This window comes from Mustela nivalis (genome assembly GCF_964662115.1).
Source record: "Mustela nivalis genome assembly, chromosome: 17".
NCBI classification, from domain to species: Eukaryota; Metazoa; Chordata; class Mammalia; order Carnivora; family Mustelidae; genus Mustela; species Mustela nivalis.
The window spans coordinates 7,126,730-7,143,053 of NC_139036.1; the positions used below are offsets into that span (position 1 = coordinate 7,126,730).

At 46.4% G+C, this 16,324-nt stretch overlaps 1 protein-coding gene across 4 annotated transcripts in view; it reads left to right on the forward strand.

Annotated features, from left to right (window-relative positions):
* The window catches only part of DNAH9 (dynein axonemal heavy chain 9), a 318,684-nt gene that overhangs the window by 146,947 nt on the left and 155,413 nt on the right, over positions 1–16,324 (forward strand). For all 4 annotated transcript variants that reach the window (XM_082708418.1, XM_082708419.1, XM_082708420.1 and 1 more), the window contains 3 exons: positions 3,189–3,362; positions 3,863–4,070; positions 16,086–16,251. In XM_082708418.1, coding sequence (XP_082564544.1) covers positions 3,189–3,362; positions 3,863–4,070; positions 16,086–16,251 — 548 coding nt within the window. The remainder of the gene's footprint in view (positions 1–3,188; positions 3,363–3,862; positions 4,071–16,085; positions 16,252–16,324) is intronic.

A 16,324-nucleotide genomic window follows, 5' to 3' on the forward strand; every position in this document is an offset into this window, starting at 1 on the left:
TTTCAGCCTCCCAGGAAGCCGTGTTCTAGAATCCAAGATGTCGGTGAGCCTGGAGTGCAGATTTCAAACGAACAATTAATTTCTTGTCCATTTGCACAGGCCCTGGGTGTTAGCATCCGTCTTCCCTCCCTTCCCTCCCTGAGATGCTCTTTGGTGCTCCACATTCAGAACGCAGCTCTCGCAAGCTCCCAGAGAACCTCTCCCCATTGCCAGAGCCAGAGCCAGAGGTTGGGGGAGGGGGGTGTGCACATACCCAAACTGCGAGTGAGACATCTGAGAATTCCACTCTGCCTCTCGTGGTCTTTGGAGATTCTCCGTGGACTGTTGCTTTGACAGCTTTCCATTTCCCCTTTGAGGCAAGGAATCCAGCAGGATGGACGAGACCTTGCCCAAGTACTGAGATCCAAAAGGCACAGGTTACTGCTTTCCATCAAATACAGGCCTGACCTTTCAACAGCTCGTGTGTCAGATAGCAACGCTGCTGGGCTTCTCCGCGGGGTTGGTGCTTAGCAGGCAGTGGGGGCTCAGGGTGAAGACACTTGGTCAATTTCTCTACGGCAGTACACATTTAAATCCACTCAGCTCTTTTTAAAAGCCTGGGAGAAAGCATGCCTCCAGGCATCCCAGGCCCTGGAGCACTTGGAGCCAGAGGCAGCCATGCTAGCACATGGGGAGAGGACGAGGGAGAAAGCTTTTAGCAGCAGGGAAGGCCCAAGGCCCTGACTCCAGCCACATTCAAGCCAAACACCAGAAATAGTGCCCTAAGTAGAAAAGCAGGAAGCCAGCCAAAATATTCACACCAGGAACAGCGGTGGTGCTGGTGTTTGTAAAGCTGTCATTAAAGCCAAGGAGAAAGTCGATTTGCAGCCCATACCCGAGTTGGAGCTTCAAAAGCAAGACAAGGTTCTCACTGAATACTTTGCAAGGATCCATAGGAAATGGTGATGTCTCAGAGAGCACCAGCTCTCTAGGACCAAACACCTGAATCCAACTCGTGGTGCCTCCGTGTGCTTCTAGAAGCTGTCCTTTTCCGTTTCTGTCTTTTCATGTATCAGATAGGAATAGTTGGTATTAGCCAGGAGAGCTCGGAGCCTGGGGAGCATCGGGTGAGCGGATGTTATAGCCCAGACTCTTGTGCAGTATACAGACGGACCTCAGTGTCCTCAAGTTCAAGGGGCAGGAAGGGGCCACAGGACTGTCCAGATGCAAAGGCAATGGGGTGTCTGAAGGGGCCTCCTTGTGAAGGTTACTTCTGAAGAGACATCCAAGGAACTGAACCGAGACAGCGCTTCTGGCTGACTTGGCAGAGGTGACCCTGGCTTTAGTGTCCCATTAGAGTGGAGGTGAGGTCATGTGCCAATATTGGAGAGGAGACAATGCTGGTACAGCACATCAGCAGTGGCGTAGGGGTTGGTTCCGTGATCCAGAAGCTCAAGGTCGAACTGGAGGCAGGGAAAGAAGATCCACCCAACCTCCTTTGTTCTAGAGGTGGCCTCGGATTTTCCACAGAAATCTAGAACCAGGTTTTTTAGTAAGAAGTTAAAAGTCTTGAAGGGTTTTATCCAGGAGCTAAAAATGGGGTTTTTTCCAGGTCTTCTGATTGTAGAGCCCAATATGGAGAAGATAGAGCACTCCCTTCATTTGAAGTCAGATCAGAAGAAGAACAGCAAACAAATCTGTCCTTCTATTAGACCTTGTTTCTGTTCTCATTCGAAAGCAAAAATATTTTTTTAAAAAGCACTCCAAAAAACTAAAAAATAAATAAGAAAGCAAAAGTATTGGGGCGCCTGGGTGGCTCAGTGGGTTAAAGCCTCTGCCTTCAATTCAGGTCATGATCTCAGGGTCCTGGGATCGAGTCGCACATTGGGCTCTCTGCTCAGCAGGGAGCCTGCTTCCCCCTCTCTCTGCCTACTTGTGATCTCTGTCAAATAAATAAACAAAATCTTAAAAAAAAAAAAAAAAAAAAAAAAAGAAAGAAAGAAAGAAAGAAAGCAAAAGTATTCAATCGTACTTACCCAGTAAGAGACAGAACGAGGAGTTCCATTTCCTGCGAATCCCGAATCGCTGCCATGCGCCCAGCTTCCCCATTTGTCCAGCCTTCAAATTCCATCTTTGTCCTGCCCTCCAAAAACATTCCCCAAAATACCCAATCCAGGGGCACCCCAGTGGCTCCATCGGTGAAGCGTCTGCCTTCGACTCAGGTCACGATCCCGGAGTCCTAGAATCGAGCCCCGTGTCGGGCTCCCTGCTTGGTGGGGAGCTGGCTTCTCCCTGTCCCTTTGCCCTTCCCTCCACTCGTGCTCTCTCTCTATCCCAAATAAATAAAATCTTAAAAAAAATAATAAAATGCCCAATCTGGGTCTTTTTTTAGGTTTTCTTTTTTGGGATGTTTCCTAGGTCTGCCTGTTCAAAAAATAGGCTTCCTGCCTATAGTATGCGGGTACACTATGGGGGTGTGTATATGTGTGTGGGCACGCATGTACGTACATGTGTGTTTCAGCTTGGACGCAATGAGATTATTTGAGTCTACTGGATGTCCAGCCCTATCCTGAGGGGCTCTTGATCCAATGCATATGCATGTAAATTATATGTCTCTACCTGTTCCTTCTGTCAGAAAAACCAGCACTTTGTCTCTGCTGCTCCTACATTTTAGAAATTTTAGCTCTTGGAGGGACCCTAGAAGTCCTCTTCTCTAGGATGCTCATTCTACAGATGAGGGAACTGAGGCTCTTCTTACCCTGTCACCCCTTACCCCCCAATGTCAACAGCCACCATCTTATTCTGTCCCTGACCGCCACCATGGAATGGCTGAGTCTCTCAGCTATCTGGGAGGCTGTGGGTCCATCTATCTCTTCAGGAGCTCTTGGCCACATTTTGCCCATCTTGGGGTCATGGCTGCTGCACCAGTATTCTTACACCCCTCTCCCTGCACCCCACAAGGATGCTCAAATGCAGTGTCAGCCACATGGTCAAGTGGTGGCACATGTACCTGCTCAGGGCTGGCCCCTGAGCCGCTGTGGCTCATCAGGGCTGATACCCGGGGAAGCAGCATTCCTCCTGGAGAAGCTGCTCCTTCAAGCAAAGCATCTCACCTTCCCCAACTGACCTCCTGCCTGAGACCAGGGCAGTGTGTCCCGGCTTCAGAAGCTCTGGAGAGCCTTGCCCCCTGACCCGCTCTGTGTTGGCAGCTCGTGGACTACCGAGCAGAGTTCAGCAAGTGGTGGCTGACGGAGTTCAAGACGGTCAAGTTTCCCTCTCAGGGAACCATCTTTGACTACTACATAGACCCAGCAACAAAGAAATTCGAGCCTTGGTCCAAGCTCATCCCCCAGTTTGAATTTGATCCTGAGATGCCCCTGCAGGTGAGTGTGGCCCAGTGACCGAGGATATACGGTTGCCCCAAGGACCTTTAGTGGCTCTGGTGGAAGCCTCTTTATAAGCAGCCAAGCATTTTAACCTTGCAGTAACTAGTCATCCTCTGCTACCCAATTTTCAAGAGGAAATCCTAGTGCAAGGAACCCACAGACCCATAGCACCCCCCACAAAGACTAGGTAACTTGATTACCAGACTCCACTGGCATCCTGGGGAACGGAGTGGGGAGATGGCAGGGTAGAAGGTTCCCAAACCTATAGGGAGGTTGCAGGGAGGCAGACAGAGCTGGCAGAGTGGGGAGGACGTGCTCTCCACCCAGAAGAAAGAGCTTATGGGATGGTCTTACTCTGCATATGAAGGAGGAAGACCCTCCTGCCCGTGGTAGCCAACCAGCACTGCCAGGCCTCTTCTGAAATGCTCCAGAAAGTTCTTGCCAGGCCCCTGTCACTCCCATGAGCCCCTGGCACACTCATTGTGTTCTCACCGCAGGCTTGTTTGGTGCACACGAGCGAGACCATCCGAGTGTGCTACTTCCTAGAGCGGCTCGTGCAGCGGAGGCGGCCTGTCATGCTGGTGGGGACTGCGGGCACGGGCAAGTCAGTGCTGGTGGGGACCAAGCTGGCCAGCCTGGACGCCGAGGAGTACTTGGTGAAAAGCGTGCCGTTCAACTACTACACCACGTCGGCGATGCTGCAAGGTGAGGGCCCGGAACGCGTGGACGTTGGGGGCTGGGGGAAGGGGTGTCTGAATGGCCACGTGCCTGGACGTGGAAATGGAGCAACGCAACAGCACCTGTTCGGCCTGACGTCCCCTGTGCCCACACTCCCCTCTCGCCCCTCCTGTCCTTTCTCCACCCCAGCACCTCTGCTCCACTTCTCCTGCACCCTCAACACTGACTTTCTCATCCCGCCTCCTTCCTTCCTCCCTGGCCTCTCAGATCCCTCCCAGGCCAGGAGTTCAACACAGAGCAGTTCTCAGGACCTGGATGCCAAGGAGCGCTGACACCCAGCGAAGGAGAGCCACAGGCTTGTAGAAGCGGCTCTAGGGATCATTTCCTTCGCCCTTCCTGTCTTAGAGATAGGGAAACTGAGGCTCGGGGAATGTACACAATCGCCCAAGGTCACCATCAAGCAGCAAGGCAGGCAGGGTGCATCCAGCCTTCTGAGCACGTGGGGCTGCTTTTCATGGGGAGTTGACGTGCTGGGCTCTTGAGTGGGTCAGAGGCTCCCCCCGCAAAAAAGGAGTTTTCACCTTTCTAGAGTCACTTTCTCCTTGACTCTCACTACCTGTAGGGACTCCTTGTATATAGAAACAATATAGAGAAATGCTCATTACTTGACCCCTAGGAGCAGCTCCCTTTTCAAGAGGTGCCTGAGCCAAGTTCCTGGTGATGGGACAGCACCGGTAGGACCGGGGTCGGGGGAAGCCCTGCTCGTATTCTCTCCCTGCACCTGGGCTGTGCTTCCTGCAGGAGACCACAGTGCATGGCCACACCTACAATGCAAAACCACAGACCAGGAATTCCAGGCACCAGACTATTTGCAGACTGGTAAATGGTAAATCAGAAGCCATAGCTTAGTACAGGGAAAGTAAGCCTGGCATATTGCCTGTCCAACACCCAGGCTGTAGGCTAGCAGACTTGCAAAACAGGTTTCACTGCAACTTCCTCTTGCTCAGCCTGGACCCGTCTCATATACCCCATCCTTCCGCGCCATCCCCCACCCTAGCGAGAACTTCAGAGTCACCCAGCTTGGTATTGGCAGTGTTCTGCCTCCCCAGCTCCCACAGAAAGAACCGCCCACTTCCCTCCTTCCTTCTGCCTATCCTGCCAGGTCTTCTGGGGTCGGGGTCCCACTGTCTGCTCCCTGCCTCTCAGTGCAGTCAGGCAGCCAGAGCCCCTCGGTGACAGAGAGACTCTCCATTTCTTTGTCAAGGGAGCCTCTGGGCTGCATCCCTGGCCGGATTCCTAAATGTTCCACACAGTCCGTCCCAATTCAACAAGCACCTGTCATTCACACATGAACGTTAACAAGGAAGACAACGTGAAACGACGGAGACTCATGTTAGGACTTCACCATTGGTCAGTGATGTGAGCATCTTCTGTTTGAATAGCCAAAGAATATGCCATTTTCTAAAAACATTTTCTTATTTGAGAGAGAGAGAGAGAGCACGTGAGCTCAAGCAGGTGGAGGGGCAGAGGGAGAGAGAGAAGCAGGGTCCCCAGCAAGCAGAGAGCCCGACACAGGACTCAACCCCAGGACCCCAGGATCATGACCTGAGACGAAGGCAGATGAAGAGTATGTGGATTTTTTGTGCTCTTCACAATGTAAACATCTGTAGGCGTGAGGCACTTTCAAGTTTAATCTGCACGATTAATGTGTTTTGTCCACCACTTTCTGAAATCTGTGTGGGCAACAAAATCTATCTCAATTTCTGTAGCATAAATACTCCAACCATGGCCCATTTCCAGCTTCCAGTGCGAAGTCTGCAAACGGTGGGCAGGAAGAGAGGTATAGGAGCTCCCCCTCTGTGGTGTTCCCACTTCCCAGATAGGGTAGGCAAAAATAACTTCGAGGGCACAGATGATGGTAGGACAAGGTAAAATAACTGAGATGTGATGAGCTTTGAGTATCTCTACCTTTGTTTTTAAGAAAAACAAAGTTTATTGTAAGTTTATTGAATTTATTGTTGAAATAATGATTTAACAACCCAGCTGGCAAGACTCCCTCGGTTGTACCAGTAAGCTCTCAGAAGGCAGCTCCAGTAAACCGCTAGCTGTGTCCTTACTCCAGAAGACCCCAAGCGCCATCATGGCATGCCACGACAGCAGCCATGTGACCGGGACCCAGCGGTCGTAAGCAGACTTCACCATGCCTGGCTGGCTCACGCCTGAACCCTGCTCTTGTTCACTGGACGACAGGACTCTGCACTCATTTGTAAGCCTGGAGTCCAACGACTGATCAGATGATCAGACCTCCCCATTCACTCCGACTCACGCTGCTTACAACTAGGCTAATAACAACTGGTGTTTAGCAAGCACTCACCAAGTATGCTTCACGCACCAACCTGAGATCGGGATTTTGGACATTGATAAATGATCTAGTCCCGTCCAGCCCCATGAAGTAAGTCCTTGAATCATCCCCATGTTCTTGGGAAGAACATCAAGGCACAGAGAAGTTAAGTAAGCTACCCTAGGCCAAACAGTACGTGATGGAGCCTGGGCTTGAACCCAGACAGTCCAACTTCCAAGCCTGTGCTCTTAACCCTGAAGTTAACCCTGCCTCCCTGGCAAGAAAATACTTTGAAAACAGCAGTAAATGTTTGCTGTTAGTGCTCTTACCCTTAGTGGGACCATTCGAGTATTCTGGGGGAGTTGTTTTCTGGAATCCTAGTATGAGGGTTCTTCGTGTAGAAAAATACTTTAAATGGAGAATAAAAACTTATACTCAAAGAAAGGTAGATGACCTTCCTGCAGTGCCCAGACCTCCCTCTCTCTCATTCTGGGCCCCTAACCTGGAGGACTGTCCCCTCCTCACCTGCTGGAACACAGATTTATCCAAAAGCATCAGATTGCTGTCAGTAGACCCAGGAGAACACTGGCTCCTTGCTCCTCACCAGATGCAACATTTCTGCATCCTGTGACTTCCCCAGCAGCCTCTGGATCCCATCCATCCTCCACACTAAGGATGGATGAGGCAGGGGTCTCTAACCTCACCCATCCAGAAGCAAGTAGGAACTGAGGAGTCACCCAGAGCCCCAGAGGAGCCAGTGAAAATGCCAGAGTCCACGCAAGAGAGGTCATACCCTTGACTCTGAAAAAAATGCTGAATTCCCTTATTGGACCCTCTTGCCTCTTTCTTTGGTCACAATCCAAACAACTTTGTTTCTTTGGCTTCTCAGCCTAAAACATTTTAGACGCAACAAAATGGCAGATGTAAGGGGGCCCACGACACTTAGAAAAGGGGGAGCCAGAAAGCTGATATCCAATAGGAAATGGAAACTTTCAAAAAGGAGCTATAAGAACTCCAAGGGTAGCTGCTCTGCCCTGGACCAGAGACAGATTCCCCCACCCACGTCCTGACCCCAGCCCTCCTTTTGCCTCTTTTTGCAGCTGAGTGTTTGCATTGCTGGCCGTGCTTAAGACCCTGTGTAATTACAAAAGGATGGAATGTGTTGCGAAGCAATCTGCTTCAAAGGGCAAGTGGTACACCCAGACACATGTGCAAAATGTGCATTTTTATCGGGTCTATAGAGGCAAATGGTGAGAAGTAGCCTAATTATACACATGACAGAGTGCCAAGCATTATTGCAGAGAAAGAGGACATTCTGTATGAACAGAGTTGGAACTATGTCCACAGCTTTGTTGCATGAGAAAAGCAAGATGCAGAAGAGAGTATACGGTATGCTCCAAAATGTGTCACATTTAAAGAGAGATAGAATGATAAAGAACAGGGGGTGCCTGGGGGCTCAGTCAGTTGAGCATCCGACTCTTGGTCTCGGCTCAGGTCTTGAGCTCATGGGCATGAGTTTGATCCCCAACTTAGGCTCTGCACTGAACCTGGAGACTACTTAAAAAAAAAAGAAAAGAAAAAGAGACTGAGGGTTGGTGGAGGGGGATGGGTATGGAATGGTCTAGAAGGGTGGTGGGTATTAAGGGCACTTGTGATGAGCGCAGGAGGTTGTATGTAAGTGATGAATCCCTGAGTTCTACTCCTGAAACCATCATTGCACTATGTTGACTAGTCAGAACTTAAATAAAAAATTGAAGGAAAAAAAGAGATAAATTAAAATATTTATATATTTTTATACTTACATATAATTAGACTATCTCCAGGAGGACATACAATAAACTGATAATAGGTGCCCCTGGCAGGGGGAACTGGATGCTAAGAAGGACCTGGGAGAATTCGTTAAACTTTTTTAAAAATTAAGAACTGTTTCAAGCATGCAGAAATGTCCAAATATATATATATATATATATAACAGATGCCCATGTATCCCCGACCCAGATTTCACAGACGTTACAATCCTGTCATTTTTGCAGTGAATCTTAGCATTGAAAAGACACCCCCATCTTCCCTCCTAGCCCATCTTTGAAGACTGAAGTTGATGTGTATCATTTCAAACTTACACCTTTTTTTTAAGTTTTAAAATTCCAGTTAACACATGGCGTAATATTAACTTCAGATGTACAGCAGAGTGATTCAGAACTTCCCTAACTACCCCCTGCCCCCATGCTCACCACAGGTGCCCTCCTTAATCCCCATCACCTAGTTCACCCACCACCACCACCACCCCTCTGGCGACCATCTGTTTGTTTTCTATACTTAAGAGTCTGTTTCCTGGTTTGCTTCTCTCTCCCCAGTCCCCTGCCCTTTTCTTATTTATTTCTGAAATTCCAGATACAAATGAAATTATATGGTCTTTGTCTTATTTCACTTAACATTATGCTCTCTAGCTCCATCACATCACGGCAAATGGCAAGATGTCCTTCTTTTTTATGGCCAGGTGACATTCTATTTTATACACATCACATCTTCTTTATCTATTCACCAGGTGATGAACACTTAGGCTGTTTCCATAATTTGGCTATTATAGATAATGCTGCTAAAAACATCGGGGTGCGTGTATCCCTTTGAATCAGTATTTTTGTATCCTTTGGGTAAATACCTAGAGTACAATTGCTGAATCTTGGATAGTTCTTTTTTGAGGAGCTACCATGCCCTTTTCCACGGTGGCTGCACCAGTTTGCATTCCCAGCAGAGCATGAGGGTTCCTCTTTCTCTGCTTCCTTGTCAACACCTGTTGTTTCTTGTGTTGTTGATTTTAGTCATTCTGGCAGATGTGAAGTGATAGCTCATTGGGATTTTGATTTACGTTTCCCTGATGATCAGTGATGCTGAGCAAAATGGATGAAAGACCCAAATGGGAGACCTGAAACCCTGAGAATCCTAGAGGCAAACACAGATAGTAACTTCTTTATCAGCCGAAGCAACTTCTCGATATGTCTCCTAAGTCAAGGAAAGCAAAAATCAAACATAAACATCACTGGGACTACATAATAATAAAAAGCTTATGCACAGAGAAGGAAATAATTAACAAAACTAAAAGGCAACCTATGGGATGAGGGAAGCTATTTGCAAATGGTGTATCTGATAAAGGGTTAGTATCCAGAATATATAAAGAACTTAGACAATTCAATACCCAAAAAATCAAATAATCCTATTAAAAAGTGGGCAGAAGACATGACTAGACTTTTTCCAAAAGTCCCCAGTCCCCTGCCCAGATGGCCTACAGACACGTGAAAAGATACAAATTTACACTTTTAGTACATATATGTACCCATAAAAATACACAATGTTGTGTTACAATTACACTTTAAACATATATCATACTATAACTTCCTTTAGCAACTTTTTAAATCATTGTCTATTTCGATACATGTACATCTATTTCACTGTTTTTTACTGCTGTGCAGGATTCCATTGTGTGAATAAACCAGCCTGTTTATCCATTTTCCCACTAAAGGCAGCAGATTTTCGACATTTTCCCTTTAAAAAAAAAATCATTGAGTTATAATTGACCTACAACACATGGCACATATTAAAGTATACGGTTTGATAAGTTTTGAAATATTTACACCCCCTTGATGCTATCACAACAGTTGAAATAATGAGCGTATTCATCACTTCTGAAAGTGCCTCTCCCCCTTATCTTTCCACCGTGCCCATGCCTACACAAGCACTGACCTACTTCTGTCACAATAGGTTAGTTTGCATTTTCTAGAATTGTCTATAGTGGAATTATAATATGCACTCCTTTTTGTTTTTTTCACTCAGCATGATCTCGAGATTTGCCATGTTGTTGAGCGTATCAACAGTTCATTCTTTTTGTTCTTGAATAGCAAGATAAAATATGTAAAACACTCAGAATGGGTCCTAGCTTGCAATAAGGGCTTAGTAAATGGAAGCTATTATTATAATAATATCAAATCCTTCTTGAATTTAAGGATCTATAAATACTACGCAATAATTTCAAAACCCTACTGCCAAAACAAAAGGAACACAAGCAAAAGAGGTGGTTAGGGGGGTTAACTTCAACTATACTAAAGGACATAAAGGACATGTTTTATGTAATGTTTATACTGTGCCAAACTTTGGGTCTTACCCTCTTGGTTCATTTAACCCTCCCTATCCAATGAGACGATGTCAGTGATGCCTTTGCCTGCATGCAGCAGAAAATATGAGAATAATGACATAAACACATTTTTTTTCATGCAACAAGAAGTCTTGAGTAGGCAGATGCGAATGCTAAATCAATGGCTCAATGATATCAATGCTATTCTCGCAGTTGCTCCCTCAGGGTGGCAGAATGGCTGCTGCTCCAGCCATCACATCTGCATTCCAAATGGAAAAAAGAAAAAGATGAAGGGGAGAGTTAGTGTCCATGCCAGGAAATAACAGCTCTCCAGAATCCCCAGTGATCTGGAACATGGTCACCCTAGCTGGAAAGTGACTAAAGAGAAGGAACTGGGAAATGGTGTCCATGACAGATCCAGTAGTTTTCTGTTTCGGCAAGATGAGAAAAATGAGGCTTGCAGGTGTTAAGTGACTTTCCCAAAAGTCACACAATGGGTTAATAGCCAAGCTGTCTTATTTCATCGAGCTTATAGCCTCATTCTGCTTTGATAAGACTGTAAGTCATGCTTCTCGCTTTCCATAATAGAATGCCAGCTCCGCTTCTGTTCATCTGATATCTAGAGCACATGGATATCTTTCCCTTTGATAGTAAATAAAATAGGCCCTTCAGGTAGTCATCGAAACATCAGATTTCTCTATTGACTTCTCTCCAATAGCTGCCCAAAGCACAGATTTAGAATGCTGACACCTCATGCTGAGGGAGGCAGGGACCCACGCGCCTCCGCCTTCCCCCAGCTCCTGCAACCCCCACAAACCCACTGCATTGCTTTCATTCCCTTTCCCGCATTACAATTTAATGATCTACCCTTGGGCTCTGTTCAGGGTTAGTATGATCAAAGATCATTTTAAGTTACTTTTATATCTCCTGTGAAACCCCAGTTGAAGGTTATGCCCATTCTGTAACCTGATATCTCTTTTGTAAGTATCCCTAATACGTGCCCTTTAGAATTTAGTGGCCGGAAAATTTTTGTTCATAGAAAATGAGAGGCGGATTTGTTCCAGTAAGCCAGGATGACGTGGCTGCTGTCATTAAACACAGATTTAGTTCTGAGATTTCAGGTAGGCAGTTCATAAAGGACAGTGTGCAATACATTTTGATTTGGTTGTGATAACAGATGGGTCCAAAAACGTTTCTTCTCCGGTATTATTTTGGAATCCCTGTTAAGTCTCTTAATTGGTCTGTTTTATGTCTGCTTAAATACTTGAAGCCTCTGTTCACTCTTTTAGAAAATATAAGTAATTTTTAAAACTAAAGAAATTTGCAGTAACCCATAGACGGGTTGATCTAGAAAGAGAGAAAGGAGAAGCAAAGAAATGTGCCAAGTCATCGATGGGCTTATATTCACAGCACAAAGAGGGGAGGCTTAAAGATAATGCTATTCGCAATTTGGAATTCTCTGACTAGCCACCTGTGATTTAAATTATTAGTTGAACAAATATTTGAGTGCTTAATTGCCCTAATTGGTTAGGAATTCAGGCATCAGAACCTTTGTGTAATAGGGCTCTCCTAACCTTTTCATGAAGTTTGGGGTTGGACAGGACCAGAAAAGATCAGACTCTTGACCTCAAAGGAGCCCCATCACACTTCTGTCATTACTACTGACAGCTCTTGTCCACCTGCCTTGCTGTCTTTCAAAAAGGAGATAACACAAGATGAAATCACAAAAGATATGTCACCTCGTGGGCAGGACACACTGCTCAGGACAAGCGAAGGTAGTTTCAGAGTATTTAAAAAAAAAGGAATACAATATATGTTTCAGACAACAGAGAAACCATCCTATAAATTTTGGTACCTCCAAATTATGGAACACAGTGCAGCAATTAAAATCATGTTTTAGGAGGATATGTTTTTACATAATGATGTTTACGGCACATGGGTTGAATATATATGTATTTTATAAATAGAATGTGCAGTATAATTCTGATTTTGTAAAGGAGAAATGGAACAGAGTGAATAGAATGGGATAAAATGCATTACAATATTGAAACTAATAGCTCCTGAGGGGTGATCGAATCCCAGATAATTTTCACTTTCATCATTATGATTTTCTGTGTTTTTTTTAATCTTTATATCCTGAATATGTATTCTTTTTGCAAGCGTCGTGCAAGAGCACGTTACATTTGGAGAGAAAAAATGCAAAGCCTTTCCAGTAATAATGGAAATGTCTTAACTCATGAAAAAACTAGACGATGCGGGAAGAAAAGAGTTCCAAGGAAAGGAAAATCGGTGTGAAGCCGGACAGGATTTACTGCTAAGGATCTCTGCCAAAAACATGGTCAGGCAGTGAGTTCACCAAACCGGGGCGTTGTCAGGGGCAGAAGCCACGTCATGAGAGCGTTTGACTCGTTCACGGTACAATGACACCAGGTGACCTGGGTTAGAGTCCTGGACAGGAATGGCCAGGGCAGCCCTAGATGGAGACTGGGGTTTGAGGGCTTCTAAGGGTTCTCTCCCTAAGAGATGTAGGAGAGAGGCACTAGAATCAGTTATCTACGGACCTAGATCCTAATTCCAGCAAGACTCGTAACCTGCCTTAGCCTCTGTTTTCTTAGTTACAAAATGGCAGTAATGTGTCTTTCATTGCCATTCATGGGGTTTGTCATAAAATTCATTCATTCACTTCTTTGTAAGTGTCTTTCAGACACCCTACTGTGTGCTAGATAATGTTCTAGGTGCTGGGGTTAGGACAGAAAAACAGAAAAATGCCTGTCCTCGTGGAGTTTATAGTGTGGAGAGGGTAAGATAATACATAAGACAAATAAGTAGAATATAGAGCATTTTAAGTGAAATTTTAAGAAGAAATGAAGCAGGCACAGGGGATTAGGGGGTGAGGAGTTCACTTTGGCCCTAGTGCAGGGCAGGACTCACTGAGAAATGGCATTTGAGCAGACAAATGCCCGATGGAAAAGAGGGAGCAAACTGGGCTGACCTTTGGGAGAAAGGATGGCAGGCGGGAGCATCAGCTAGAGCAAAGGCCCTGTGGCAGGGAGTGTAACAGAGCAGGACGGCTGGAGCAGAGAGTGTGGACAGGGGAGCATCAGAGAGAAAAACAGAGATACAAGGTTTACGGACATACCCAGACTGGCTTCTGCGCCAGGCGGGATGGAATGCACCAGGTGAGTTGTAAGCAGGAGACTGGCAGGATCTGCTTCACATCATGGCAAGGGGACTCCTGTCTGCTCTTTTGGGAATGCTACATAGTGACAGGATCCAGAGCGAAAGCAGGAGGTCACTTGGGTGGATCTAGCAGGTGAGAGCCTATGGCCAAAGGGTGGTCATGGTGGAAACAGTGAAATGAGAACAGATGGGAACCCACTTTGAAATGGAAATTGCTCCTCAAATCCACAATGGTGTTGAAATATTGCGGAAGGAACTATGTGACTAAAAGCAGAGGGCAGCTGGCACAGGACATGGCTACTGACTGAATGTGAGGCCAGTCCTTGTGGAGAAGTTAGGTAAGATGTTGCCGATGGGGGCGCCCGGGTGGCTCAGGCAGTTAAGCGTCCAGCTCTTGATTTCTTTCTTGATTTCATGATTTCAGGCTTGTGAGATCAAGCCCTGCATCAGGCTCTGCGCTCAGTAGGGAGTCTGCTTGAGGTTCTGTCTCTCCCTCCCCGACTATCCCCCAACTCATGCTTGCTCTCTCGTGCTCTCTAAAGCAATCAATCAATCAGTCAATCTAAGAAAGAAAGAAAGAAGGAAGGGAGGAAGGAAGGAAGGAAGGAAGGAAGGAAGGAAGGAAGGAAGGAAGGAAAAGAAAAGAGATGGAGCACATGAACTCCATACCCAGGTATGGGCTTGATTGTCAGGACTTGTTTACAACAAGGCAGAACCCAGAAGATTGAAGGGAGGATGACAATTCTTTATGTTTCTCACGTGTTGAGTGCCTTCACCACCAACCTGTTTGCTAATGCTGAGATCCACCTCTGTCCCCCAGTTCTGCCTGGAAACAATCACTTGACCCCCATGCCATCCAAGATGTGACTTGGAGGAGAGCTTAGTCATGGGGGGTTCAAAAATGTATGTGCCTTTCCCAAGGGAGTCCTCCCTCCCTGGAGGACTTAACATCCTCCTTTTGGGGTGACCCAGTGTGTTCGCACTTGCTAACTGACATGCTTTCCTCCTCAACAATCCTTTAGAAGCAAAAGACTTAATCAACCCAAATTATAGGGGTCTGCCTCATTCCAGGGATTGATTTGAATATCACTGCTCTGGGGAAAGGAGATTTTCCCTAGTAGAAGGACTGTTCTCAAAAACATGTCCTTGGCAGCCCATTAATTATATTTCATTTTGACAGATCTCGTATATAGTTGTTATATCTTTAGGGGGAAAAAAGGTGTTGGGTGATTAATTGGTTGATAGGGTATGTTAATTGAATGCTAATTAAATTTAAATCTAATTCATATTTGAAACACTTAATTTAATTCAGGGCCAGAAAATTAGAATATTCAAGCTTCTTGAAGGAACTTGTCTTCCTATCTGTCACCTCCAAATGTCTATTGACACTTTCTCCTTGTTTACAAACTTGTTTTTCAAGAGAAGGAATCAGATGGTTCTTAGAGCTTCCAGCTGTAATAAGTGTCAGTTCTCGCAATACATATTTAATTGCTTTATTGGGGGAAAAAATTATATAGATCTCCACTGCATTACTTAAGGTCACTCTCAACAAGTCCCATCAGGCTGGGCAGGGTGTTTTGTGAAGGGATGATTCCAGAAGAGTCTAGGTAAGTCTCCAGAAAGGTGCTGAGATTCTGTGCATGGAGCCTGATACTAACCTGAAGGCAGCAGAGGAGTCCTTCAGGGTGCTGGAAACTTCTGGGAAATTCCCTGAGGCTGTTTTTCACCCCAGGAGGAGAACTCTCTGAGACCTCTGCTGACAAGCTATCCACTACTCCTGTCTTATCCCTCGGGGGGAGAAGGGACCCCCACCCACCCCGATTGGGAGCCACAGAGCCTCTGTGCTCCTACACTGTGTGACCCAGAGGAGGCAGGTCTACCCAGGATCCAATTATCTATAGATTTCTTTGAGGGTCGAGCCCCAGGCCTCCCGACTGTGAAGGTTTCTTCTGTTTCTACTCCATAAGTCAAGAAAACTGGGGACCACAATTATGACAGGTGGAGCATGGTCTCTGAAATTGAACTGCTCCAGATCTGTACCCCAGCTTCACTTTAGAGAAGTGCCTTTGTTCTTCCGTGCCTCAGTGTCCCCACCTGTAAAATGGAATGGTCATACTAATCTTGCACGGATGTTGCATGGCTTCAGTGAGATTGTGCATGTTTGCGAGGACTTGACACAGGACACATTGTAAGGTGTTGAACGCCTGGTTGATGCAGTCACCCTCTACCAGCTGAGTCCTGGCATCACCGCTGGTCCCATAGAATATCCCAGATCTCATAGTAAGTGCTGCTGTTTGCAGGCTGCACCACTGCCTGTCCTTCACCCCTGTTCTCTCTCTGTGCTGGCATCTGAGGTTTGAACCTCCCTCCCTCACTAACTGGCTCATCTCCTCAGCTGTCCTGGAAAAGCCTCTAGAAAAGAAGGCTGGCAGAAATTATGGCCCCCCAGGCCACAAGAAGCTTATCTATTTCATCGATGACATGAACATGCCGGAAGTGGATGCCTACGGAACCGTGCAGCCCCACACCATCATCCGGCAGCATCTGGACTATGGCCACTGGTAAGAGCAGGCATGCAAAGGGCCTGGGGCCCATGGGGTGGTTGGGGGAGGAGGAGGCCTAAGTCACGGCTGA